We start from the raw sequence: 27,848 nt of genomic DNA, 5'->3' as shown, positions 1-27,848 counted from the left end.
GAGTAGATTGCAGTTTCTTGGGAGTTGGACGTCCCTGGTGTAGACCATGCCTGGAAAGAACAGAGGAAAAGGACATGTGGGTAAACCCTGGTGGGTGTTTAAAAGTCTACCCGTTTCTGCAGACTGCAAAGTGGCACCATTTCGCAGGCCATTTTGCATCCTTTTTTCCATTTACACCCACTCACTCCGGCCTTGAGGTTGCAGCTGCGGACATTACGGCAGCACCGTTGAGAAGAGGCCTTTTGCCTGCCTGCGTTTCTCAGAGAGCATTAAATCAGCTCTCTTCAGATCCTCTCTCTCTCTCTTCCTCTCTTCCCAAAGGCCCTTGCCCTCCTCTGGCTCCTTGGCTTATGTGCCATTTTACTGACCCAGTTACAGCCTGCATCTTGGAATCTGTATTATTAGACTGCCAGAATTGGCTAGCAAGGGTTAGCCTGCCTCGTGGAAGAATTTAAGACCATGTGGGCCTATGAGCAAGGGAAAATTAAGTGGAGCCTCCATGTTTGGAAACAATCTACCTCCGAATACCAGAATGTGGGGACAAACAACTGGGGAGGGCTTCCGGGTCATGTGGCCAGCGTGACTAAGCCGCTTCTGGCAAACCAGAGCAGCGCATGGAAACGCCGTTTACCTTCCCACCGGAGGGGTACCTATTTATCTACTTGCACTTTGATGTGCTTTCGAACTGCTAGGTTGGAAGGAACAGGGACCGAGCAACGGGAGCTCACCCTGTCACGGGGATTCGAACCGCCGACCTTCTGATCAGCAAGTCCTAGTCTCTGTGGTTTAGACCACAGCGCCACCATTGTGTGTGTGTGTGTGTGTGTGTGTGAGAGATCCATGTGACGGTCACCTCCAGGCTTGGCTACAGTAATTCGCTCTACGTGGGGCTGCCCTTGAAACTGTCCCACAAACTCCTGTGGGTGCAGAATGCTGCAGCGAGGCTCCTCACGGGGTCCCTGACATGGGAGCATATTCATCCAGTGCTTTACCAGCTTTATGCTGTTTTATGCATTTTTTAAGTCACATGATTTATATTTGCTGTCAGTGGCCCTGAACCCAGTTTTTAAACCCAGAAGGGTGGGGTATAAATAAAATATTATTATTATATTATTATTATATATAAACATAATAACATAAAAAACCACTTCCCCATACAAGACAGCTTGGGGGTTGGATAACTCCAAGATTTCCCCAATGAAAATAGGGACATCCTAAGGAAAAGTGGGACATTCTAGGATAAAATCAGGAACTGGGGTGGCTTCTCTAAATCAGGGATGTCCCTGGAAAGTAGGGATCCTTGGAGGGTCTGGCAGTGTCTGGCCCATGGTCACACCCGAGCAGGGCCGGAATTAGGTTTGATGAGGCCCTCAGCTCCTGAAGGTAATGGGGCCCTTTATATGTGCAGCTGTCCTTTGTCAACAACAAATGGTCACTGCTTTTTGTGTTGAATATATGCTATATGGTAATTTATGGACTTAATAGGTATCTAAAGCCATTTGCGCATAACAAAATATGTACTTTATCAAAGTAATACACAACACAAAACACTGTTGCTGTATGTAGGTTTTATTTTATTTGTTTTTTATCTTATATTTCGGAAACGTACATCCAGGTGCTTTTTCCCCTTTAAATTTTTAGGGGGCCCCCAAAAGAGTGGAGCCTTAAGCTATAGCTTGTTTAGCTTATACCTTAATCCGGCAATGCACCCAAGTGGGGATTTGAACCTTGGTCTCCCAGGTCCGAGTCTGACACCGCTGTGCAAGGTAAAAAGGTAAAGGGACCCCTGACCATTAGGTCCAGTTGTGGCCGACTCTGGGGTTGCAGCGCTCATCTCGCTTTACTGGCCGAGGGAGCTGGTGTACAGCTTCCGGGTCATGTGGCCAGCATGACTAAGCCGCTTCTGGCGAACCAGAGCAGCACACAGAAACGCCGTTTACCTTCCCGCCAGAGCGGTACCTATTTATCTACTTGCACTTCGACGTGCTTTTGAACTGCTAGGTTGGCAGGAGCTGGGACCGAGGAATAGGAGCTCACCCTGTCACAGCGATTCAAACCACTGACCTTCTGATCGGCTCTGTGGTTTAACCCACAGGTGGGCAGGTCTTAATCCAATATTGCAGGTGGAAGGCTGCCTAGCAGAAATAAGATTTGACCGAAGGAGACTCCCAGAACTTGGCCTTTTGCACTGGCTCTGCCACTGGGACGGAGTTTTGTGCTTTGTGATAAAGGTGCTTCAGGTGATCTCTCCCCTCCACCCACCCCAGGGATGGAGATGGCCGAGAGGGGGAGGGGCCAGGGAGGGAGAGGAGAGGAGATTAGCTGCTCAAGTCCAGACAAACAGATGGAGTCTCCTTGATCCTGATTAGCATAGCTGGGCTCACTCCAGGCAACTGCTGGAAGGTGGCTTGGGTTGGGCAAAAAAGCCCTCTCTGACCCACGCCCTGCCCCTGACACAGGCGCAATGCTTTGTCTGGCCCCCCAAGCGATGGACCATGCACCTGGGGGTCTGGAGAAGACGCCCTCCTTGGCCGCACGGTGACATCTGCAGGTCAGTTTCATGTCCTTTGGTTTCCGAAGGAGGGATTGGCCCTGTCCACTCTCAGGTGGCGAAAGGGAGTGGGGGGGGGCGTCTGGGCTGCCTTGCAGAGGGGGGTGGGTTTGGCCTCCCCTTTGGTCCCTGGGTGCTGGCCGGGATGTGATCATGTTAGGGCTGGCTAGCTGCCGATTCCAGACGGTCCTTTCACAACAGATCTCTTCTCCCCCACAATAAAATTTCTACACCACTTCATTGTAAAAAAAACACACAACAACAACTCTCTGTTTACAAAAAGGATAAAACGATACAACTATCTGCAGGAAGAATTAGCAACAACAATTCAACACTTTCTGAGAGTTGACATTAAACGGAAAACAGATTAAAACCTGCAGCAGCTTTTAAAAGCATCTAACCAGGCTTGTTGAAACTAAAACACTTTTAGCAGGGGGCCCCCATCCATAGCACCCGCTGTAAGCAAACAAACACATGCCGCAGATCCACCGGGCCACCTATGGCATGGCACCACCGCTTTTGCTCTCTCGTGAGTCGCATCCAGGCAGAGAGTTGAGGCAGAGGAATGTCTGGCAAAGTGTAGTGTGAGGTGTGCTTCTGCAAGTCGCCTTACTCATGCATGCAGACAAACAGACATCATTTTATTCGCATGCCTCTTTTCCGCAGTTCAAACCACACTCAAGGCGGCTTACAGCATGAAAAAGAAAACCGCGTAACTGCAACATCACAAAAGTCAGAAACAGTAAATAAAACTTTGTGCCTGAGGATCTGAGAAGCTGGAATGTTTGTGTAGGACCGAGGGAGCAGGGCTCCTTTGGGAGTCCCTTTGAGTTCCCTTTCATTAAAAAAACAAAACAAAAAAAACCCTGACAAATAAGTGCAATAAATAATAATTAATGAACTAACTAATGAATGCGCCAGAGAGGACTGTAGGAGGGAGAATAATCAGAGACTCTGGCAGAGGGGCAGTGAGCAAGGGTATATTTGGGGAGCCGGGGAGCCCTGAGGGTGAAATATTCTGAAGCTGCGGCCTCTACTTTTCCAGAGGGTTTTCTGGAACTAGAGGCTGAATCTGAATCTGACACTTTCTAAGTCTGAAATCCTCCAGAATCCAAATTCAGTGCCAGATGGTACTTCCTGGGGTAAAACAACCCTTTTGCAGAAACGAACGTGTAACCTCAAGCTTCCTACCCACGTTGCTATGGAAGTATCTATTTGATTTGGCCGGTTCCTTATTCTGCTTTGTGTTACGATGCTCTTTTTCATTCGTTGCCTGCCTTGAGCCTCTAGGATAGCCATTTATTTATTTATACCCCACCTTTCTAACAAACAGAGCAGGATATATGTTTCCAATAAATATTAGAAAGAGGAAACCGTTGTTTGTTGCTGTTGTTGAATTGCCTTTAACTGCTCACATCTGAACCCCTGAGACCGGGATCATGTTCCTAAGTTAAAGTTCTGCACTCTCTCCAAAATACCCACCTCTCCAACTGCTGTTAGGAACCCTCCGCTCTCCCAGGGAGAGGGTCTGTGCCATGTTTTCTGTTTGGCAGAAGAGATGTATTGACGGTAAGGTTGCCTTGCTGGTTGGGTGTTTGGGGACAGGACAATGGGCTTCCTGCAAATCATTCCTAGGAAGAACGCTGTGTTCCAGAAGAGGTGTGGAAATAGGGAGAAGGCCTTGTGGGGAATCTGGTGGCCATCCAGTCTACCCCCTCTTGTTGCGAGACCCTCCACCAACCCCTGTCACCCACACCGCAAACAGGGAGCAGGTGGTTGTGCCGAAAGAGGTGTTTGCAGGGAAAAGAACTCCTAAGGATGGCTGCAAGGGAGCTATGGGGAAGGCAATACCTAGGTAAAATCGGGACCCCCTGAGGGTCATCTAGTCCAGCCCCCGCAATACAGGAATCTTTCACCAAATGCCGGGCTCGAACTCAAGAGGCTTTGGAGAACTGTTTTTGAGGAAAGGGCTGTGCTGTGCTGTTTTTTGTTGTTGCTATCAGCTGTGTTTTTAACAGATCTGTTTTACATTTTCAAAATTCTATTTGTGTTTAATTACCGTATTGGCCCGAATACAAGCCTCACCTTTAAAATTCATGGAGAGAGAAAAAAGACAATTATAAGCCATTCTCTTAAAATTCCACAGGCACTCACACCTGTTCCCTTTTACTACATGTCTGTTTCAGCAGCGATATCGTAAAAGCCAATTTTTGTAAGGTCACGAACTTAAGCCACACTTGAACTTTTCATGGTTGGAATTTGGAAAAAAAAGTGAGGCTCATATTCAGGCCAATACGGTACATCTTAACAATGGCATTTTCTATGTTATTAGCTTTTCCTATTTTACCAGCGTAAGCCGCCTTCAGTCCCAGGGTGGGAAAAATGAGGGATATATAAATATATATAAATATTATAATAATAATTTCCTGACATCTCAGGTAGGACTGAGAATGGCCCCTGTTTGGTACCCTGGAGAGAGGTGCTGACAATCAGTGTAGACAGCACTGGGCTAGATGGAGCAGTGCTCCAACTCACCTATTATAATTCAGAATAAAAACTGCTGCTTCCCACAGGACACGTCTAGTTAAAAAAAGAAAAGTCAGGGCCAAAGAAGAAGAAAAAAGAATAGCCTGGACATTTTCTGAAAATAGTTTTTTTTGGGGGGTAGGGGGCTTGGTGGAAAGACCCCCCAACCGGGGCAGGCCCCCTTTCCCTCGAGTTTTCTCTGCTGTGATGCTGCACCCGGTTTCCCATGGTTACGCAGGTTAGTGTGTTAACTGATGTTCCTATGGCTACAGAGGCAGCTTTTGCTCCACACTGTTCCTGTGCCAAGAAGATGCACTGAACATGTTAAAAGACCCCCTCCCCACCCACCCACCGCTTGTCAAACCTGAACCCCCCCCCCCACAGCGCACTGGGCCATGCCTCCTCTCCCAGGTCAGAGGACAGGTGTCCTGCCAGTGGGGCAGCCTAAGGACCACAGGTGGGGGTAGGGAATTAATGTACTGGCACAATTTTGCTGGCCACCTGCACTCCAGCCATGGCTTCCTGGTGGCATTGTGCCCCCGTGACGCTGGCAGCCTGACCCTGGCATTCCCAGTGAGGCCTTGCGGCAGCCATGTTTATGCATACCACCCTTTGAGTGACATCCGCTGCCTTTTAACAGCTGCACAGACATTCAACAGGTAGGGCATTCTTTTTAGCATAATGGTAGATGCAGAGCTTGGGGAAGCACTCACTTAAGTCAGAAGCGGCAAGCTGGTCCCTTTAGCTGGGAGCAGCCGAGAGGAAAATATGCCCCCTTTCTCCTCCACCTCCATAAGTTTGGTCAGTCCTGGTGTTCCTCTGTGGCTCGTTGGTGGAGCAGCTGCCTTGCATGTCGAAGGTCCCACATTCAGCCCCCAACAGCATCTCTGAGGAATATCCCTTCTCTGAAACCTTCACTGGAGGCCACCTGCCAGGGAGGCTGCAGTTCCTGCATCACAGCGGGTTGGACTAGATTGCCCTTGGGTGTCCCTTCTATGAAGACCTGGAGATGCACTACTGGAAAGTGAAGACGGTTGGCTTTCAGCTGATGCATTGGAAGCCGGTGGACCGCTTCGTCCAGCATCCTGTTTTCAGATTGGCCAACCAGGTGGACCAGTCGTCTAAGCCTAAGGCAGCTTCCTTTGTGCTGGGACTCTGTTTTCACAATGCCAGGAGTGACAGGATGCCGGCCACTCTGAGGCAGAGTTGGATATTAAAAGGTCCGCCCTGGGGAGGAGAAGGGGAGTGCTATTGCCACCACCGCTGCCTGGTAAGCCAGAGGGGCCCACTGGTGTCACAGGGACCCCAGCCCCTTCCCCCTGGAGTCCCCTTTATCCTGCTGCTCAGCACCCACCCTCTTCCCCCAGCACTAATCCTGCCATTGTTCCGCAGGCAGATTTCTCTAGGGTGCCATCTTCTGCCAACGATGGAGCCAGTGCCAGATTTACGTATAAGCTCAACAAGCTCTAGCTTAGGGCCCCTCTCTCTTGGGGGCCCCAAAAAAATTAAAGGGAAGAAAACCTGGATGTACATTTCCAAAATATAAGATAAAAAACAAATAAAAATAAAACCTACATACAGCAGCAGTTTTTTGTTGTCTAGGCTCCTATAATGTAAGTCATGGGCCCCACCTGCTCGCCTGCTTCCTAAAATATCACTGGTTTGCTCCTTTCCTTATATAGGGTGCCTACATTTTACATACAGATAGGTAGCCGTGTTGGTCTGCCATAGTCAAAACAAAAAAAATTCCTTCCAGTAGCACCTTAAAGACCAACTAAGTCAGTTCTTGGTATGAGCTTTCGTGTGCATGCACACTTCTTCAGATACACACTTCAGATGCACACGAAAGCTCATATCAAGAACTGACTTAGTTGGTCTTTAAGGTGCTACTGGAAGGAATTTTTTTTTACATTTTACATGGACTGGTTGCATGTAAGTGGCTTGAGATACCTATGAGGTCCATAAATTACCATATAGCATATATTCAGCACAAAAAACAGTGACAATTTGTTGTTGACAAAGGACAGCTGGACATATCAAGGGCCCCATTACCTTCAGTAGCTTAGGTAAAGGGACCCCTGACCGTTAAGTCCAGTCACGGACGACTCTGGGGTTGTGGCGCTCATCTCGCTTTCAGACCGAGGGAGCTGGTGTTTGTCTGCAAACAGTTTCCGGGTCATGTGGCCAGCATGACTAAGCTGCTTCTGGCGAAACCAGAGCAGCACACAGAAATGCCGTTTACCTTCCTGCCAGAGCGGTACCTATTTATCTACTTGCACTTTGACGTGCTTTTGAACTGCTAGGTTGGCAGGAGCAGGGACCGAGCAACGGGAGCTCACCCCGTCACGGAGATTCGAACCGCTGACCTTCTGATCGGCAAGTCCTGAGCTCTGTGGTTTAGACCACAATGCCACCCGGGTCAGTAGCTTAGGGCTTCATCAAACCTAAATCTGGCCTTGGATGGAGCCCCTGTTGTACCTGATGTTCCATGCCCTGTTTCCATTTATTTGCAAATGACTCTTCCATGAAAAGACACTTAGCTTGAGTGCGGGGCTGGAGAACTGCAGCCCAGAACCCGCTCGACTGCTCAGGAGTTCCTCTTCTCCCTTGGAAAACAGGAAGTGTGGCTAACAATTCCTGGAAAAAGCTGGCACGTGTGTGTGTGTGTGTGTGTGTGGCAGAGAGAGACTCCTTGGAGCGTGAAATGTAGCTGTGCAGTGAGAGACTTGGCTGGAGGGAAACTGAGGGACTGTTATATTGGGGGAACTATGGTAGCTCCAAGATGCAGAGAACTGGGGCTGCACTGTGTCCTTTCAACCTCTAGGTGGCACCACCCATGTGGCAGCAGGCCATGTAATGGACTGAATTAGAAAGTCCACATGGGGGAATTAGGAAACTGCCTTATGCTGAAGGCTTAGCCACACACATTTCCCTAAGTGCTTTCTAGGGACAGCTCCACACTTTTCTTACCCGTGTCCGTGTGTGTGTGTGTGCGTGTATGTGTCTGTGTTTGTATTTTGCCCTGCTGCTTTCCCCGCAAACCCCCACGCCTTAATGCTCTTATCAATCTGCGGGAAATCCATATTGCTGTTTGTTCCGATTCAGCATTAAAGAGCAGCTTTTCCTGGGGAAAGAGGGGCGAGGGAAAAAGCGCTCAGACACAGTCTGATAAAGCACAGGGCTTCGCCTGGTAAGTGCTGGGCAAAAGTGTGGGTGAAAATTAACTCTCAAAATATCAGCAAACAACATAAACTTTCTCTTAACAATTGCAATAAATTATTACAAGCTATAATCAATAAAATAGCAGCAAGTCACAATGCATAAAATACCTGCATAAAAGGATCAAATTAAGAAACAATGACACACAATGTAAAAAATTATTGATGTTCTTTAAATCCTTGTTTCACTTGCCGCTCCCTTCCCTCTCCGGCCTGCCCCGTATTTTACGTTGAAATTGTAAGCTCCTCGGGGCAGAGGCCTCCTCTGGCGACATTGATGTTCGTTCCGGTAAAGTATAGATAAATGGAGAAGTGGGTGGGAAACAGTTGTGAGATGTGTGTTGCTGGAATGGTCAGGTGTCAATCTGATCCCTGCAGCTGGCGTCTCATTGCTGGACACAACCAAGCCCAGCAAAGCCTTGGGATGACTAGCCCCTCTTCCTGCAAAACAGGAAAATGAACTCAGGCATTTCCTCTCATCTTTGAAAGACCACGCATATCTGAAGCCCTTTGGGAGTTAGCTTGATGCAGTTTGAATACAGAATGAGTCAGGATCTGCCCTGGTAAGGCTGGAGTTGGGGTGTGTGGCTTGTGGAGTCCTCTACAGTTTCCCGGAGCAGAAATGAATAGGCAGGAGGGGCAGGGGGGAGGTAGCACAGGACAGGCAGAAGAGGAGGAGGAAGTTTCGCACCTTGAACCGCTCAGGACAAAGCGCTGCAATGGATCTTGCAACATGGTTCACACCTGGCTTGAAAAACCACAGAGGCATCCTTCTCGTTTCTCAAAAGAGAATGGCTGCTTTTGGGTCACAAACAAACACTTTATATGCCAGTTAATGCCTGAACAGCGGTGTACAAAATAGAAAAGCTGAATACATGTGTTATGTACTGAGTTGAATAGTTTCCAAAATGCAGCAGTCTGATTGGTCCTAGAACAATAGGATTCAGAATGCAGCAGTCTGATTGGTCCACAGGAGCCACCCAATCCAGCTCCAGGTGGAAGTGAATCTGCAACCTGATTGGGCTACAGGTGAATCCCGGAATTAGCCAATCACGTGGGGCCCATTGTGTAAATAATGTATATAAAGCAGACATTCTGGGGAAACTTCCATTCCTGCTCACCACTATGAGCTGAATAAAGAGCATGAAATCCACTCTTCGACTCTGAGTATATTTCAACATGAAACCAGTTAAAAGCCACAATTAAAATACCAAGCAACATAGCATCTTGAAAACACAACGGTAAAAACAGGAGAGCCAAATCTACATCAAGGGATTAGGGAAATGCTTGTGTAAACAGGTGTGTCTTTGAGAGCTGTTCACACGCGTTCACACGCAGAGGGCATTCAGTAGACCCTGTGGACTCAATGGCAAAGTCTATCTTTCTATTCCCACAAGCTGATAATTGTTGGGCCATGTCGTGAATATGGAAGAAGGTGGTGTTTTGGGTTATTTAAAGCTATGTAGCAAAAATTTAAACTGTTGACATGGGAAGCAGGCGTCTGAAAACTCTTGTTTCGTACAGGCACGCTCTTCAGAGAGGCCAGGACTAGCTGAGGCTGCCAGCTGAGCCTGTGTCCAACTGCAAGCCCAGGTTGGGTGAAGTGTAATGCATTAAACCCCACCAGAGGCACCTAAGAACCACAAGTGAAACCTGGAGATGAGAGCTGCAGATGATGCTAAAATAGGGCAGGGGTTGGTGCAAATGCTGCGTGCTGATGCCCTCATGACGAAAATCCATGTGTCTTCCGTATACAGAAGGAGGGTGGACCTGCATGTTTGACGGTTGTGTGCGAATGCATCTGCAGTCCTGGCAAAGGGGGGCCCAAGCTCCTCCGTACCTGGATCAAGGAGCCAGCGTTCTCCTTGGAACGGAAGGAACTCTGGGTCCCCTTCTCCCTGCCGATCAGGTGGGCGAGCTGCTGCCAAGATGCCTGCCACGCTTTTATTCCCATTTGCTCACCCCCACGCCTCCCCCGCAATGCCTTTCTCCTCGCTATTCACTCCCTTTCTCTTTCTCTTACTCACTCATTCACACACTGCTTTTTCAGTCCGCTTCCTCTGTCTCCCTCCTGGGTCTGTGTCCTTGACTGAACTGCCTCGTTTATGGCCTGAGGATAAAAGTGTGTGCGCGCGCAAGAGAGACAATGTAAAAATCTACAGGCCTGCAGAGCAGCAGGCTGGACTTGCCATTCCTCTCCCCGTCACACCTCCAGCCAAGGGGGTTCTGTAGCGCAGCCAGTCCCAGCTTGCCAGCGCTCTCCATCCTCTCCTCTCCTGCCATGTGGATTCCTGATCCCTTCTTTGTCCACCCCACCACGGCTCTCAGAGCACCGGGATGCTGCTCAAGGCAAATCTGGGAGAGAAGCAAGGTGGAACTCAATAGGTAGTCCAAGTCCTGGGGCATCTCTGAGCCTACTTTCGATAGAAGCTCTCAAGGCTGCTTCCTGCATCTTTCTGGTGATGCTGTTGCACTGAGTCGAGAGCGGATTTCATGCTCTTTATTCAGTTCATAGTAGTGAGGAGGAATGGAAGTTCCCCCAGAATGTCTGCTTTATATACATTATTTCCACAATGGGCCCCACGTGATTGGCTAATTCCAGGATTTTCCTGTAGGCCAATCAGGTTGCGGATTCACTTCTACCTGGAGTTGGATTGGGTGGCTCCTGCGAACCAATCAGACTGCTGCATTCTGGATCCTATTGTTCTGGGACCAATCAGACTGCTGCATTCTGGATCCTATTGTTCTAGAACCAATCAGACTGCTGCACTTTGGATCCTATTGTTCTAGGACCAATCAGACTCCTGCATTTTGGATCCCATTGTTCTAGGACCAGTCAGACTGCTGCATTTTGGATCCTATTGTTCTAGGACCAATCAGACTGCTGCATTCTGGATCCTATTGTTCTGGGACCAATCAGACTGCTGCATTCTGGATCCTATTGTTCTAGAACCAATCAGACTGCTGCATTTTGGATCCTATTGTTCTAGGATCAATCAGACTCCTGCATTTTGGATCCTATTGTTCTAGGACCAGTCAGACTGCTGCATTTTGGATCCTGTTGTTCTAGGACCAGTCAGACTGCTGCATTTTGGATCCCATTGTTCTAGGACCAGTCAGACTGCTGCTTTTTGGATCCTGTTGTTCTAGGACCAGTCAGACTCCTGCATTCTGGATCCTATTGTTCTAGGACCAGTCAGACTGCTGCATTTTGGATCCCATTGTTCTAGGACCAGTCAGACTGCTGCATTTTGGATCCTGTTGTTCTAGGACCAGTCAGACTGCTGCATTCTGGATCCTATTGTTCTAGCACCAATCAGACTGCTGCAATCTGGATCCTATTGTTCTGGGACCAATCAGACTGCTGCATTTTGGACCCTATTGTTCTAGGACCAATCAGACTCCTGCATTTTGGATCCTATTGTTCTAGGACCAGTCAGACTGCTGCATTTTGGATCCCATTGTTCTAGGACCAGTCAGATTGCTGTTTTTGGATCCTATTGTTCTAGGACCAATCAGACTGCTGCATTCTGAATCCTATTGTTCTAGGACCAATCAGACTCCTGCATTTGGGATCCTATTGTTCTAGGACCAGTCAGACTGCTGCATTTTGGATCCCATTGTTCTAGGACCAGTCAGACTGCTGCTTTTTGGATCCTATTGTTCTAGGACCAATCAGACTGCTGCATTCTGAATCCTATTGTTTTAGGACCAATCAGACTCCTGCATTTGGGATCCTATTCAACTCAGTACATAACATGCACTGAACCCAGAATGCATGTTCCCTTCCTTACTTTGTCATGCTGCATCTCTCAGCGGCTTTTGATAGCATTGATCATGGTATCTTTCTGGACCATCTAGAGGTGTTGGGAGCTGGGGGCACTGTTATGCAGTGGTCCCACTCCTTCCTCCAGAGTCGTGTCCAGAAAGTGGTGTGGAGGATGAGTGTTTGGACCCCTGGTCACTCACTTGAGGGGTACCTCAGGGTTCTGTCCTCTCCCCCATGCTTTTTAACATCTATATGAAGCTGCTGGGAGAGATCATCAGGGGGTTTGGGCTGGGTTTCACCAATATGCGGGTGATACCCAGCTCTTCCTCTCTTTTAAATGGGAACCAGTGAAAATGGTGAATGCCCTGTGTTGGTGGCTGGAGGTGGTTTGAGGATGGATGGTGGCTAACAGATTGAGCTTGAATCCAGACAAGGCAGAAGTACTGTTTTGGGGGGATAGGGGGCAGGCAGATGAGGAGGACTCCTTGGTTCTGAATGGGGTAACTGTGTCCCTGAAGGACCAGGTACGCAGCCTGGGAGTCATTTTGGACTCACAGCTGTCCATGGAGGCATAGGTCAAATCTGTGTCCAGGGCAGCTGTCTACCAGCTCCATCTGGTACACAGGCTGAGACCCTAGTTACATTTAGCTGCAATTTCCCACACTTCCTTCCAAACATAAAAATACCTTCCTGGATCAGGCCAATGGTCCATCTAATCCAGCCTCCTGCTTTCACAGTGGCTGAACAGTTGCTTGCAAGTAAGACTTGAGCACAAGAACAACACTCTCCCCTCCTGTGGTTTCCAGCCACTGCTTGTTCAGAAGTGTTGTCTCCAGCTATGGAGTGAGGGCATAGCCATCATGCGCAGTAGCCATTGATATCATGACTAGTAGCTCTTCCTTCCTGGGTCTTTCTGGAGCCTTTCTTTCAATGCTTCCTGCTTTTCTTACCACCCCACTCCACACAATCCTCTTTTCTTTGATTCCCTGATGCATCTCCAAAGCAGGGGTTCTTCATTTTGGCTGCCACCTGGTTCCCAGTTCTCTCTCTTGCCATGGTTCCTGTCCCTGGGGCAGCGGGCAGGAATCCCCAGGACTTTCGCCTCGCAGCTCCCTTTCTACCCAATGCTTCTGGTCCTGCAACTTGATGCTGTTGATTTTGTTGTGTGACAGGAGAGCCACCTGGCTGAGATGGTTGGCACCCTACACATTGGTTCCATGCTTGAGCCTGAGGGTCTGGGTTGTGAAACTTCCTTCCTAACTTTCAAGACAGGAGGCTGTTAACTGTAGATGTTCTGTGCTGGCAGAATCTTTGATATCTGCAGATGTGCATGAGCTTTTAAATTATGCCCCTATGCCATGGGGATTAACAGCAGGGCAGCAAAAGCGGATGTTATGAGACCTTATGTTTGCCAAGATGGATAAATACCACCTGTCCATTATATAAGGGTCTGAGAACCTTGCTGCGCTTGTTACAGTTGAAAATACTGTATATATTTAATAAACAAGTAACAAAGTGTTGAAGCATCAGGGCTGATCCAGCCGTGACTGCAGAGGCCACAGCTGTCGGGGTCCCACATGCAGTCATCCTGACCTGGGTTCTCACTGAAGCCACGGGCCAACAGAGTGGTTTATCTGCCGCCATAATTTTTGAATTATGGTCCTGGAGAGAGTCCTCTTGAGAGTCCCATGCACTGCAAGAAGATCAAACCTCTCCATTCTGAAGGAAATCAGCCCTGAGTGCTCACTGGAAGGACAGTTCCTGAAGCTGAGGCTCCAAGACTTTGGCCACCTCATGAGAAGAGAAGACTCCCTGGAAAAGACCCTGATGTTGGGAAAGATGGAGGGCACAAGGAGAAGGGGACAACAGAGAACGAGATGGTTGGACAGTGTTCTTGAAGCTACCAGCGTGAGTTTGACCAAACTGCGGGAGGCAGTGGAAGGCAGGAGGGACTGGCGTGCTCTGGTCCAGGGGGTCACGAAGAGTCGGACACGACTAAATGACTAAACAACAACAACATCCACCACCTCCCATGCTAGATTCTTCCAGGTAGTGGCTAGATTCTTCAGCAGTGCGTTTTGCAAAAGCAGCTGCTGTCTCTTGGTGATCTGCCAGTGGGCAGGTGTGGCCTTCGGGGAGAGAAAGAGAGAGCTCTGGGAAGATGGCTGAGGGCTCTGGCTGGAGGCCAGAACAGTGTCGCTCAGTCAGCAGAGGAGGGAGGTCTCTGGGCTATCAGTGGCGCATCGTTGTTTGCTGTCGGGAAGATGAGGCGGCAGCTGTTGCCTAACCACAAGCCCCAGCGAGTCATGCCTTGCCAAGGAGCTGCTCTGGGTCAGGAGGCAGGAGTTGGGAAGCCCAGGGGGTCACCACCACAGCATGCACACAGGTTTCCCATCAACTCCTCTTCTGTGGCTGCAGTGGTAGAGAAGCCCTGTTGAGCCTGAGGGCAACATTCCCTCCTCGTTAACCTTCCAGGGGCCACATGGCAGTGGTGGATGGAGCCAGAGGCAAAACAGGCGGAGTGGCAAATGTACAATTTCCACCTTCCTGCCGTTCTCTGGTTTCAACTTTCTGCACCCTCACACCCACTTCCCTGTGCTTCATCCCAGCAACGGAGAAGCATCAGAGTTCCAAGGGCATGTTCCAGCCAGGCAAAGTCATTCCGGGAGGGTGCAGAGCAGGGCTGGTGAGGGAGGATTGTGTCCTGGGGAGACGCTGGCCACACTTGACCTCGGGGCCTGAGGTTCTCCACCCCATTTGAGGTTTTCAAGAGACCCAATAGGGACGCAGGTGGCGCTGTGGGTTAAACCACAGAGCCTAGGGCTTGCCAATCAGAAGGTCAGCGGTTCGAATCCCGGCAATGGGGTGAGCTCCTGTTGTTTGGTCCCTGCTCCTGCCAACTTAGCAGTTTGAAAGCATGTCAAAGTGCAAGTAGATCAATAGGTACAGCTCCGGTGGGAAGGTAAACAGCGTTTCTGTGCGCTGCTTTGGTTCACCAGAAGTGGCCTAGTCATGCTGGCCACATGACCCCGAAGCTGTACGCCGGGTCCCTCGGCCAATAAAGTGAGATGAGCACCGCAACCCAAGAATCGGCCACGACTGGACCTAATGGTCAGGGGCCCCTTTACCTTTGATCATGCCAGTAGCCCAAATCATCTGCTTTTGGAGGTGATGGAAGGGAAACATTGGTGTGAGAAGTGCCAGCCTGATCCAGGCTATGAATAATAATAAAATAATAATAATAATAATAATAATAATAATAATAATAATAATAATAATAATAATAAATAAGAATAATAATAATTTATACCCTGCCAATCTGGGTGGCTTCCAACAAAGCACTAAAATACAATAGCCTATTAAGCATTAAAAGCTTCCCTAAACAGGACTGCATTCAGATCCCCAGACCTCACTTAGGGACCAGACCAGGATGGCAACCAGACTCCCAAGGTCCTGCTTGGCTCCTCCTCACACACAGGTGTATGTGGTTGCAGGTCCAGGGACCCTCAGGCCAGAGACAGGGGGGAAAGCAGTGGCTGCACCTGAGCCGCAAAGAGCTCACTCCGAGCTGGGTGTCCGGAATGGCAATATTATATGGACCAATGGACCAATTAGAAGGTGGCTGAGAAGCACCTGGTGGTGACTCAGTATCTCCTTAATGCTCCATGCTTTGACAGCTCTACAGGGCCTTGCCTGATGGGGCTTCTGCCAGGGAAACTTCTGGGTACGCCGATAGCCCAGGGATCGGATCCGGCAAGTGTGACTCTGGGTTTGGGTGGCTCGGCTTGCGGCTGACGCTGCGCTGCCACCGTCTCCATCAAGCAAGCGCTGTTATCCGCCCGCTGACGAGCCGCAATTGGCAGGTCTTTGGCTTTTAATCAGTTGCGCATCCCTGGTGACCCACTAACCTTGGCAGGAAGAGGGAATGAAAATCAATTGGCTGTGGAATTACCCATCAAGCTCTGTCGTGTGCTCTGTAACCGGGCGTGATCAATGCTCCTGCCAGCCACAAGCCCCCCTGTCCTTGCAGCGCATGGAGCCTCCAGCCCCTCTCATAGTGCGCACGGGTGGAGAGGGACCATGCGGACAATCTCCTGCATTAGGGGGTTGCAGCAGCAGAAAACTTGGAGGAATGCGCATAATAAGCCATTCGTGCTTTCTGCAATGACTGGCACCATTGTTTCAGCCCTCACTTGCCCACACGTCGCAAGCTGTCGTGGAACAGACCTGCAAAGTCCTGCCTCTGGCCCTCGCAGCAGCCAAAAGACCACCAAAAGTGAGGCTGAGCCCAAATGGGGCATGCTTGCAGGGCGTCCTCCAGTGGAGGGAAGGGGTCTCCTGCTCCTCCCTCTTAGGACCCTGTTCCAATTTCTGCACATGCTCCCTTGCCAAACCCTTCTCCTGGAATGGAGGAACATCTCACTATTGCCCTTCCCTTCAAACACACACACACACACACCTCACTTTCTCCTCCTCCAGCTCCTTTGCGCCACAGAGCAATGCTTGGCCACCTTTGTTGCCACCTGCCTCTCTACCCCCTCCCTTGTCAGCCCCCCCCACCTCCCTTGCCTCTTCATCTAAGGGTATTTTCACACATGACACTCAAAACGCTTTCTGCATATCTGAATTTGGTGACGCGGTTGCCAAACCTCTGCTGGCCAGGAAGGAGAAGGCATGTGATTCTGTTTCCGAGGGGGTCTCTTTCTGCTTTCAGTCCTCCCACGTTTGCAGTGTTCAGTGAGGCAGGACGGCTCGGAGGTGCTTTTTAGTGGCGAGTGTGAAAACCGCCTAAAAGGGCACCAACCCTCCTGGGCAGAGATTTAAAGCGGCGAACCAAAGCCTGCTTAAGTCTGGTTCACTGGAACCCATTGCACCTCATGCCATGCAACTGGGATGTGCTTTGCTTCCAGGTGACGTGTTAGTTGAGCGTTCGTCTTGACTTGCTCAAAGTTTGCAGGGAAGTTGTGTGGTGTTCCGCTCTTTTTTGTGTTCGGTTCTGGACTGCATGTTGCACTCGGGGTGACAACAGGCCAGCCACTCTTTCTGGAAGGGAAATCCTAAGAATGTAAGACAAGCCAGCTGGGTCAGGCCAGAGGTGGCCCATTGAAAGGAAACACCATTTACCTTCCCGCCGGAGTGGTATCTATTTATCTACTTGCACTTTGACATGCTTTCGAACTACTGGGTTGGCAGGAGCAGGGACTGAGCAACGGGAGCTCACCCCGTCATGGGGATTTGAACCGCCGACCTTCTGATCAGCAAGCCCTAGGCTCTGTAGTAGATGTCTTTAAATTGTGCTCTTATTTCAAATTTCCTTTTCTGTGTATACTGTAATGTTTTACTGTGGCTATGGCCATTGGCTAATGCGAATAAAGTTTTATCTTATCTTATTCATATCTCTTCTTTTGGAAACTGGCCAGTAAGACTCTGCTACCTCAGAGCCTTCACTGCAAAGCTCTTTGAAGCCAAGAAGAGACCACATGTGGGCTTCTCTCTGCCTCTCCCAGAGAGGTCATCTGCCCAAGAGGGCATGCACGCTTTCAAAGAGTGGTGTGTCTCCTTTTTGTCCCAATACCTATGCCAGGAAACGGGCGCACTGCAGTCCAGCAGACCTTTGAGCACTGGCAGCCCCTCACTGGGTTTTTGGCAAGAGCAGTGCAGTGCTGCTGGCAACGGGCGCTTGAGGACAAGGTCAGGCAGGTACCAGCTGGGCCTGTGCCAACCGAGTGGCAAAGTGAGTGGGCCTTTCTGGCCAATGAACGGTGATCACTGGGAAGCCTCCTGGCCCGTCCCCTGCAGGGGCTGTGGTGGCAGAGGTGCCCCTGCCCAGCCCACTAGGGTTTGCACCTCCCAGGAAGGGCAAGGGAAGTTATTCATTGAGAGCTCTGCATTCCGGCCAGCCTGCCGAGAGCTTCAAGGCTGGTGTTTCTAAGCTGCCCGTCTCTCTCACTGTTGGTCTGCCCACTTTCACGGTGCCCACCTCCCGGGCATGCCTGTCTTCTGGAATGGCTGAAATCGGAGGCAGTTGTCCCTCCCCTAAGGTCAATCAGTAACTCTTCTCAAGCAAGCCGGGAGGGACTTGCGACAGCTCTGGCGTGGAGGTTGGTCATTGTTTGTGCATGTTTTCTTTGGAAAGCTGTGGAGGGACATCTTAAGGAGCTGAGGAGGGGAGTGTAACGGGTCAGGAAGTTCAGAATCCAGCGCATGAGCAGCCCCAACGAAAGAAAATTCTTCTTTTATTGAGCAGCTTCATTGAATTTCTCTGTGCTCACTTGTCTGTGTAGTTAGAGGCCCAGGCAAATGACTTTGAATGCAGGCAAGTGCTGCGTTCTCTACAACCGCTAGGCAATGCTACCAAATTTGACTTTTGTAAAAACAACAGCAGCAGCAACTTGGTGTATCACCTAAAACGAGCCTGTAGCTTGCTCTTGCAACCCCTGCCCTGCTCCTCTTTAAGGTTCTCTGCCTAACAAGGAATCTCTGCTTTAATTTTTCATGGCTCGAGGCAGATCTGTATAATTGCTGCATTTTAGATTTCCAAAAATGGGGCAGCAGCTACAAGGCGTTTCTTTGCCCCAGGAGTCCTAGGTACAATTTGGAGCCGACATAACGTCTAGTAGAACCTAGTCGGGTATTCTTCATCTTGCTGTGCTTCATCCTAAGAAATGGACAGAAGACACACTTTGCTGCTTTAACCCTGAAAGCTTGCTCACAGCGCTGTGCATTTGGCTTGGCGGAGCTACTGTTTACTTTAGTTTTATTTATTTATTGAATCTGTACGGCGTCCTTCATCTGTAGATCTCAGGGCGGTTTGTAACATAAAAATACAGCATAAAAAACCCCACAAATTGCATAATAAAAGCAAAACCAAACCTATTCCGTCCCCCATTAAAGGTATTGCCTAAGGGTGATGGATTTTGGATTTTTTTCCTTAGCAAACAGCATGACTTCCTGTTGTTGTTGTTGTTGTTGTTGTTGTTTTGTCAGTTTGCAGGTCTATTGAATCTGCCCCTTCGTGGACCCCAACCTATGCCAGTGGGTTTAGAGGAGTCAGTGGGTTTTGAAGAGGGATTTGAAGGAAAGCAGAGCATACCTGAGGCACGCGGGTGGCGCTGTGGGTTAAACCACAGAGCCTGGGGCTTGTGAATCAGAAGGTCAGTGGTTAGAATCCCCACAACGGGGTGAGCTCCCGTTGCTCGGTCCTGCTCCTGCCAACCTAGCAGTTTGAAAGCACGTCAAAGTGCAAGTAGATAAATAGGTACCACTCCGGCGGGAAGGTAAACGGCGTTTCCATGCGCTGCTCTGGTTCTCCAGAAGCGGCTTAGTCCTGCTGGCCACATGACCTGGAAGCTGTACGCCGGCTCCCTCGGCCAGTAAAGCGAGATGAGCGCCGCAACCCCAGAGTTGGCCACAACTGGACCTAATGGTCAGGGGTCCCTTTACCTTTTAGAGCATACCTGACCAGGGAGGAAGCTCCTTCTGGAAGCGCCTCCAGGAAGATTGGGCCAAGTCAGGGCTCATCCATACTTTCCTTTGGCCTTGCTCTTTCCAGGTACAGAGCTGCTCTTTAAAGGTCTGTGTCCAAGCGCTCCACCCTCACGAGCCTTCCCTGTGAAAACCCACTATTAAACCCCCATATTTTATTGCTGAATTGGAGCAAATGGCAATCGGGTTTTCTACGGATTGCCATTTGCTCTGATTCAGTGATAAAATGCAGGTTTTCCTGGTCTCGTGGCCCAAGAGACAATTATCAGCGGTGAGAGACAAGGCACTCTGCACTTGTGCTAAACAGCATGATAAAGTCCTCGCCCAAGAGACGTGGAACACATTTGCAAGATATCACTAAAACCGCATGCCCTTTTTATTGACTTGAGCTCATCATGACCCTACATCCTATGCTATTAGTGCCTGGGTGGACCTACTGCTTCCCTTCCGATTTGCGCGTTCCCTGCGTTCTGGTTTTGCTTTCGGTCTCGCTTCAGTCATGCTATCGCACAAGAGTGCTCTCCAGATGGCAACAATGGGGCAATATGGAGTAAGCATCACTGGAAAACCAATGCGAGGATGTGGGGCTGGTCTGCCAAGAACCCACCACTAATGCATCAATGGCAAGTTGTGGAATCCACCCACCAAAGACTTGTCCATATTTAATCCTGGTCTCAGAGCAAACTCTGGTGCCGTGCTGCATCGCAGGAGTTGGACTGGATGACCCTTGGAGACCCCTTCCTACTCCACAATTTTATGATTCTATGATTTCCTCTGCTTGCTGAAGGGCCATTGAGATGGGAGTTCATGGCAGTGAAAGGAAAGCAAGTGAGGGCTTGGCAATATTTTAATTAATAATCTGGCGGGTGGGAAAAGTGGCCCTTAGCACCTTGCAACTCTCTTCCTGGAGTGTTTTTACCTGCCTGAAATGTCTTTTTGCCTCCTTGGATAGAGGATAGAGAGGAGTGGATGAGAAGATGTAGAAAACTAGCCAACTGCACATAGGTGAATGCTACATTGAGTGCCTAACTGTCAGGCTCTGGGGACCCGTCTTCCCTGACCTTCCCTGCCCCCCCCCCCAGCCGTAGATAAGCAGGACAAAGCGAAAAGAGACCCTTACCATTTAAAGAGTCTTTGTGATGGCCTGGGACTTGGGCTCAGACTCGGAGCCAGAGGAGTCTAAGTCTGCACCAGATCCTTTGCCTCAGGCATCATCTGAACCAAGTCTGGGGCCTGATCCTGAAGAGCCCCAGTCTGCACAGGTTCCCCTGCAACAAGCACCAGCTGGGCCGAGTCAGGGCTCTCCCGTCGAAAGAGGGACGCTAATGTAGCACATCTGATATTCACAGAGAGCATGCTGATCATGCAAATTGTGCATCGCCCAGGAATGGGACTGTGATATGGAAATGTTGCACACAGTTGGGGGTTGTGCATTTGGAATGCGTCCACAAGGCAGCTTCTGGAGTGCCCGCTGGGGCAAACCCAGGATTGTGAGGAACATGGGACATTCGTGCACTGCCACGTCCCCTGAATGGGGCACCATGAACTGGCTGATGTGCTCCCGCTCCAAAGGTCGCACATGGAACGCTCCAGCTGCAGAGTCTTGCTCAAGCCTCCATCCTCTAAGCTGCTGGGTTCCTCCAAACACCTTTTTTGTTTGTTTGTAGGCATAGGAATCTAAGAAGAGCCATGCGCCTGGATCAGGCCAAAGGAGGCTCATCTGGTCCAGCATTGTATACTCCGTGTGGCTAACCAGGGGCCCCAGAGGGAGGCTGAACATAGATGAGCCTACTAAGGTAAAGGTAAAGGGGCTCCTGACCATTAGGTCCAGTGGTGGCTGACTCTGGGGTTGCAGCGCTCATCTTGCTTTACTGGCTGAGGGAGCCGGTGTACAGCTTCTGGGTCATGTGGCCAGCATGACTAAGCCGCTTCTGGCGAACCAGAGCAGCGCACGGAAACGCCGTTTACCTTCCCGCCGGAGCAGTACCTATTTATCTACTTGCACTTGACATGTTTTCAAACTGCTATGTTCGCAAGAGCTGGGACTGAGCAACAGGAGCTCACCCCGTCGCGGGGATTCGAACCTCTGACCTTCTGATTGGCAAGCCCTAGGCTCTGTGGTTTAACCCACAGCGCCACCCATGTCCCAAGATGAGCCTTCTAGATCAGGTCAAAGGGAGCCCATATCGTCCAGCATCCTCTTCTCCCAGTGGCCAACCTAAATGCCCCATTGGGAAACCAGCAAGCAGTCCTCTCTCCTCCTGCAATTTTCAGTGACTGGGATTCAGAAGCATTGCTGCCTCTGACGTTGGAGGTAGACCACAGACATTGAACCCTCTCCTGCCCCAGTCAGGTAGCTGCTGCCAGCTCAAGGGAGTTGCTGCCATTTATGGCTCTGCTGCTGCTGCAGCCAGAGCTCAGCTGAGATTGGAGCAGAACGCTTTGCCGACCAGCTTAGCTCTGGGCAAGCTTCGCAAGATCTCAGCTGATTAATAAGTCGATTTCAGATAGCAATGGCTGAACCCGGGCTGCGAGAGAACTTGGATCAAACGTCTCAGAGCTTAGCCATGTTTACCTTTCCTTTGCACTTTCCAGGCACGATCCACACTTTCAGGCTCTGTGTCTGAGTGCTGTTTCCCCTCTAACACCTGTTCTTTACTGCGGAATCAGAGCAAACAGCAATCCGCAGAAAACCCAAACAGCTGTTTGTTGTGCTTCAGCTTTAAAGAGTGGGTTTTTGCAAGGAAAGCTCCAGGGAGAAGAAAAGAGCAGTTGGACATGGAGCTTGAAAGCACCTGGCCTGTGCCTGGAAAGCGTGGGGCGATAGGTAAGTGTGGTCAGATCTGATTTTGCACATTATGAGATGCAAGTGCTCTTGCAGCTCAGTCTTAGCAAAGTTTTCTAATGAACTCCTTTGCCAGGTAGCTCAGCACAACAGACTGGGATTGGGCCCCACAGAGTTGAATGAATAGGGCTTAAGAATCTATTTAAGATGATGAAGGGAACTAAAGTAAATATTGGAATGTCTTTTATACTTTCCTTGAGTTATCTTTCATCTCAGGTGAAAGCAGAACAGGCAGCAGGCTAAGGAAGCAAAAGCTGCCACTTTTTTAGTGAAGCTGAGTGCTGGAAGATTTGAGACGGATAAAAGAAATGCCGTTTTCACATAGTGCATTATTAAACTGTGGAACTCCCTCCCACAAAGTAGTGAAAACCACCAACACGGATGGCTTTAAGAGAGGATTAGACAAATTCATGGAGGAGGAGAGAACTATCAACCATGATGGCCATGCTCTGCCTGCGTGGTTGCTGGAAACCCTGGGAAGGGAGAGGGCTCTTGTTCTCGGGTCTTGCTTGGGGGTTTCCCAATAGAGGCATCTGCTTGGCCACTGTTGAAGAAGATGCTAGATGAGATGATGATGATTGTCAGGAGACTGCCATCGGAACAGGGGAGGGGGGCAGGGGAATACAGAGAGGCAGCCATCTTTCTCCAACCTGGTGCCCACTGGGTCAGACTCAGGCAGTGTGGTTGAAGCTGTGTAGTCAAAAGCCTTTGAAGCGCACGAGGTTGGTGAAGGTTTGTGCAGGCGAACACTGGTGTAGAAATGCAGGCCGTGGATTGATTAACAGCCAAAGGCTGGGTTGAAGAGCAATGTTTTTGCCGAAAGATATGAGGAGAGCATGCCACAAATGGGGAGCCACTGCAAAAAAGGCCCTGTTCTCATGCTATCACTCTCTGGAACTCTCATGGAGGAGGCACATGAAGAAGGGCCTCAGAAGATGATCGCAGGGTCTGGGTTGGTTCCTCTGGAGAGAGGCAGTCCTTGAGGCATTGTGGTCCTGAGCCATTTAAGACTTTATGGGTCAAAACACATGCATTTACTCCGGCAGTGAGTTAAATGAGCTGGAACGAAGGAGGAGTCTACTCAGGCTGATGTTGATTTGCTTGTGATTGTTTTGATTAGTTTTTTTGATGGTTTTTCTTGTTGAGTATGTATTAAGAGTTACTGTCCTAAGCCACTCTGGGATTGATTTTAATAGAGCGGGCTAGGTAAAGGTAAAGGTACCCCTGCCCGTACGGGCCAGTCTTGTCAGACTCTAGGGTTGTGCGCTCATCTCACTCTAGAGGCCGGGAGCCAGCGCTGTCCGCAGACACTTTCCGGGTCACATGGCCAGTGTGACATCGCTGCTCTGGCGAGCCTGCACCAGCGCAGCACATGGAACGCCGTTTACCTTCCCGCTATAAAGCGGTACCTATTTATCTACTTGCACTTTTTTAAGGGTGCTTTCGAACTGCTAGGTGGGCAGGAGCTGGGACCGAAAGACGGGAGCTCACCCCGCCGCGGGGATTCGAACCGCCGACCATACGATCAGCAAGTCCTAGGCATTGTGGTTTTACCCACAGCGCCACCCGCGCCCCCTATAGAGCGGGCTAAAACGCCTCAAATGAATGAATGAAATGAAACGAGCACTTTGAATTGGGGCCGGAGGCTAATTGGCAGCCAGTGCAGTGGAGCCAGGATTGGTGCAATATACTCAAATGTCTTGCCCCGCCGAGCAACCTGGCTGCCGAATTCTGCACCAGCTGAAGTTTCTGAACAGACGTCAGAGGCAGCCCTACATAGAGCAGTGCTGCCTGCCGAGGGGGGCTGGCCCCACTGGCAATCGGGGCTCAGCACCCCCCTCCCTCTCTTCTTGCTCTCGCTCTTGGGCCTTTCTTCTGGGGATATTTTTGCCACCTCTCTTGCGCTTGTTCCCACCTTCCTTGATGTCCTCCTGAGCCGAAGAGCCTTTAGAAGACAGAGAACTCCTTTGTGAGTCATTTTTCCCTTCTGTGCCCCAACTTTCTCTCTGGCCTTCCTCGTTCCCGCAACCCGCTCGCTTGGCCCAGTACTGCCACGAAGTCTTTTGCTGTTGCAGCTGGTGGTTGAAACTCTTCCACGCTGCGCCTGAGAGCCGCGGAAATGAATGCGAGCAGGATTGCAGCGTCTGCAGGAAGGCAAAGCGGCAGAAACAAAAGGGGAGAATCTCCTTAGTTGCCAGCTATTGAAAATCTAGGCCTTTTCACTCCCATCTCCGCACTCTGCGTCTTTTCAGATCTTTCTCCGAGGCAAACCTGGCTTTGGAAGAAGGCTCCACAGGGGGCCTCGGCCAGTCTGGGCTCTCTGACAGCTGCACCTAGGCGAGGCAAACACTCATTTGTCACATTCACACTTTGCACTTTTGGGTGCGCTCTTGCAGGGCTGGGGATCATAAAATCTGTGAAGAGACACTTCAGCTCATAAACAGCCCCTCCCGACAGAGTGGATATGTTAATATTTGTGCCCAGTCATTAGGAAGCCTTGTGATAGAATCCACTGGTAAATTTGGGTGCTGGTGTCTGAAACATTGCCAAAGAAAATAAGGGCTTTTACTAGATGTGCAACCGGATCCAGTGTGCTTACTCTGAGGAAAGGTCTATTCTCACCTGGGCAAATGTGTTCTGTGAGCTCTAGGGTTCTAGCCTTAGATCTCAGCAAGCCAGCAACTCAGGTTTAGCAAAGTTATTTTTTTTTAAAAAATTGGCAGTATTTCAGAGCCTGAATCAAACCATTTTAGACTGCTGAGGCATTACCCCTGCCTGAATTTGCTTCAGACATTTGGATTTGATGAGTTGTTTTAGAAAGTATGGAACTTAGCCCTTGTTTTTGAATTTAAAGGCAGTCAGTATCTGCTTGCAAAACTTGCACCACGTTAGTTGTGAAACCCCTGATTGCCAAGAACTGGTCATGCTGGGAGGCTGCCGGGTGGGAATTATAATCAGAAGGCCATGTTTTGCAAGCTCATCCACACTTAACTTTTGCCCAGCTCTTTCCAGGCACAGACCTGTGCTTTAAAATGCCACATCCAATCTGTTTTTCTTTTCCTTTTGCTCTGTTGCTTTCCCCTTGGGAACCTGCTCTTTAATGCCAAACCAGACCAAAGAACCAATGCAGGCTGCCATTCAGTGGTAAAGAGCCAGTTTCCATGGGGGGGGGGTGTGTGGAGTGGATGGAAGGGCCATGGGTTGAGGAGGAGAGCATACCCAAAGAAAAGGTGTGTGGAGCCCTCACTAGATCTGTGCATTGGTGCAGTTGGCCTGAGGGAGCTGAACCTCAAGAGCCGTGACTGGAAAGAGGCAATGGAGATGGGGGGGGGGGGGAAGACTCATACATGGGCCTGGGGGAGCAGTGTATCTACAGGGATCATCCAGACACACCAGGATTCTTTATGACTCCTTGTTCTAATCTACCTAATTCTAAGTGAGTTGGGGCTGACTCTGGTGACAAGTTCCTCTGTGCACTTTGCACTTGCTCAGCAGAACTCTTGTCCTGAGCATTGTCTCCTGCCTTTGGGTACCCCGCCTTCTGAAAAGCAGCTTCTGTCCTTTTGCTGCACCGTTTTGAGGCCCCACAGGTGTGTGCCCCAGGACCCCTTGCAGAGCATGCTGGGGGCGCAGCTCTCAATGAACTTGCCTCTTGCACTCCCAGAATCCTTCCTGATGTCGCAAAGGATTCCAGGAAACGCCTCTTCACTTGCACGCAGCTTCCTCAGGGACTGGGGAGCGTGTATAAGCTTTGCTTCCTAAATCAGGTGATTCTCTGACACGGAGGGATTCTTTTGTCCCGGGGCCTTCCTTTTCTGCGGACAATTTCCCATTTCCTAAGTTCATCAGTAGCAGCGAAGGGGTGCCAATTGCCGGCGCAGCATTAGGGCGGCATGGCAGCCTCCAAGTAGTGAGCTTCCTTTTTTTTTTTTTTTTGGCTAAACACCGTGCTAGTGAAACGCACATGCTCGACTGGGCGGCTTTCTCGGGCACCAGGAAATCTCCCCGACGACGCAAATTGCCCAATGCAGTTCAGAAATTCCCAGAAAGTCCACATCGCAGCTTTGGCAGGGATGGGAACAATTGCTGGCAGGGTTTTAATGTGTGTATATCTGTTCTCTCTTCTCTCTTCCCCACCCCACTCCCGTTTCTCTCTCTTTCCCTCTCACGCCGTGCAATCATTCCCCACACTACCCCTGCCCCTCTCTTTTTTGCCCTGCCCTGGCATGGGGGGTTGTGGCCCCCTCCTCCCCTTGTGGCCCTTACCTGTGTGCCCATTTCTCTGTGCATGGCCTTGTGCGCCCATTCGGCCACCCTGCTTGCCCTCCTGCCCGGTGCCTCCTTTCCCTTGCCCCCTTTGCGCCCCCTTCCTGATGCCCCATGGCTCCCCGTTGCTGCTGCCGGGTACCCCTTGCCCCCCACCCCGCCCCCCGTTGCTGCTGCTGCCCTTCCTGCCTCCACCCCACCTGTGTGCTTGTGCCCCAGGAGTGTGATGTGCTTTCCTTAGTTTCCCTGCCTACTCTCTGTGCTCTCACCCTCGCCCACTCTCACGCACGCTCGCCGCCGCCGCACACTCCTCTGGCGCACAGAGCATGCCTCTTAGTCCAGCGAGCAGCAAACATGAGACTCCGGAGCAGCAGCAGCAGCAGCAGCAGGAGAAAGCAGAGCAGCAGCAGCATCAGGAAGAGGAGGAGGAGGAGGACGACGAGGACGACGAGGAGCAGCGGCGGCAGCAGCAGCAGCAGCATCCTGCGCTCCAGCACCACCAGCTCTGCGTTGTCAACGGCGATCCCGGGGAGAGCAGCGCGGCGGAAGGCAGCCTCAAGGAGGAGACCCTGTATGATACCATCAAGCCCCCCGCCACCGCCGGCCCCGGCCCTTGCTCCGACAAGCTGGCATCACCGCCCGGGCGGATGGACGAGCCGGCGCCCAATGCCCTTGTCGTGCGCATCGGGATCCCAGACCTCCAGCAAACGGTGAGTGCTTCTCGCTCTGCCCGCCTTGCGCGCCTCGGACCGAGGAGGGAGGCTGCAGGCTCGGCCGCCGGCCTGGTCCCCTCACGCCGGAGGGACACCCGGGGCTGGCGGTGGGGTGGGGGGCAGACCCGCCGGAGGCCCCAGAGATGCGCAAGTTCCCCGGGATGGGGCAGCGAGAGCCGCCTCCGCCTCCTGCTCGTCTTCCGCTGCCTGTGGAATGGCTGGCGAAACTTTTACGGCAACTGCAGTCTCACGAGGGGGTGTGGGATGGAGAGGGGGGGTGGGGAGGTGACCAGCCCCACTGGGATTTCCCTGCTCTCCTGGCAGGCGGCATCCTCCGCCTCCGAGATGCCCCTTTCTCCAGGCAGGAGGGTGCTCCGCAGCCTGGACGAGGGGGTGTCCCCACCCAGGTTTTGGTTTCAGTGATGGAATGGGCGGGCGGGTGGGGGCTGGGGTGGGGAGCAGGAGAGAGAGCGGA

General features: G+C 50.7%; 1 protein-coding gene across 7 annotated transcripts in view; it reads left to right on the top strand.

The window, feature by feature from the left end:
- SHANK3 (SH3 and multiple ankyrin repeat domains 3) overlaps window positions 1–27,848 on the top strand; it is a 410,336-nt gene that overhangs the window by 24,903 nt on the left and 357,585 nt on the right. For 6 of the 7 annotated variants that reach the window (XR_014555552.1, XR_014555553.1, XM_083699824.1 and 3 more), the window contains exon 2: window positions 26,880–27,370. Coding sequence is in view for 5 of the 7 variants with exons in the window: in XM_083699824.1 (XP_083555950.1) it covers window positions 26,987–27,370 (384 nt within the window). In the remaining 2 variants the exon portion in view is untranslated. Of the gene's footprint in view, window positions 1–18,151; window positions 18,166–21,216; window positions 21,346–26,879; window positions 27,371–27,848 lie in introns of those variants that run through there. The other variant, XM_083699823.1, reaches the window with a different exon arrangement.

The sequence above is a fragment of the Podarcis gaigeae genome (genome assembly GCF_964106915.1).
Source record: "Podarcis gaigeae genome assembly, chromosome: 10".
Classification (NCBI taxonomy): domain Eukaryota; kingdom Metazoa; phylum Chordata; class Lepidosauria; order Squamata; family Lacertidae; genus Podarcis; species Podarcis gaigeae.
This window is presented reverse-complemented; position numbering and strand designations above follow the sequence as displayed.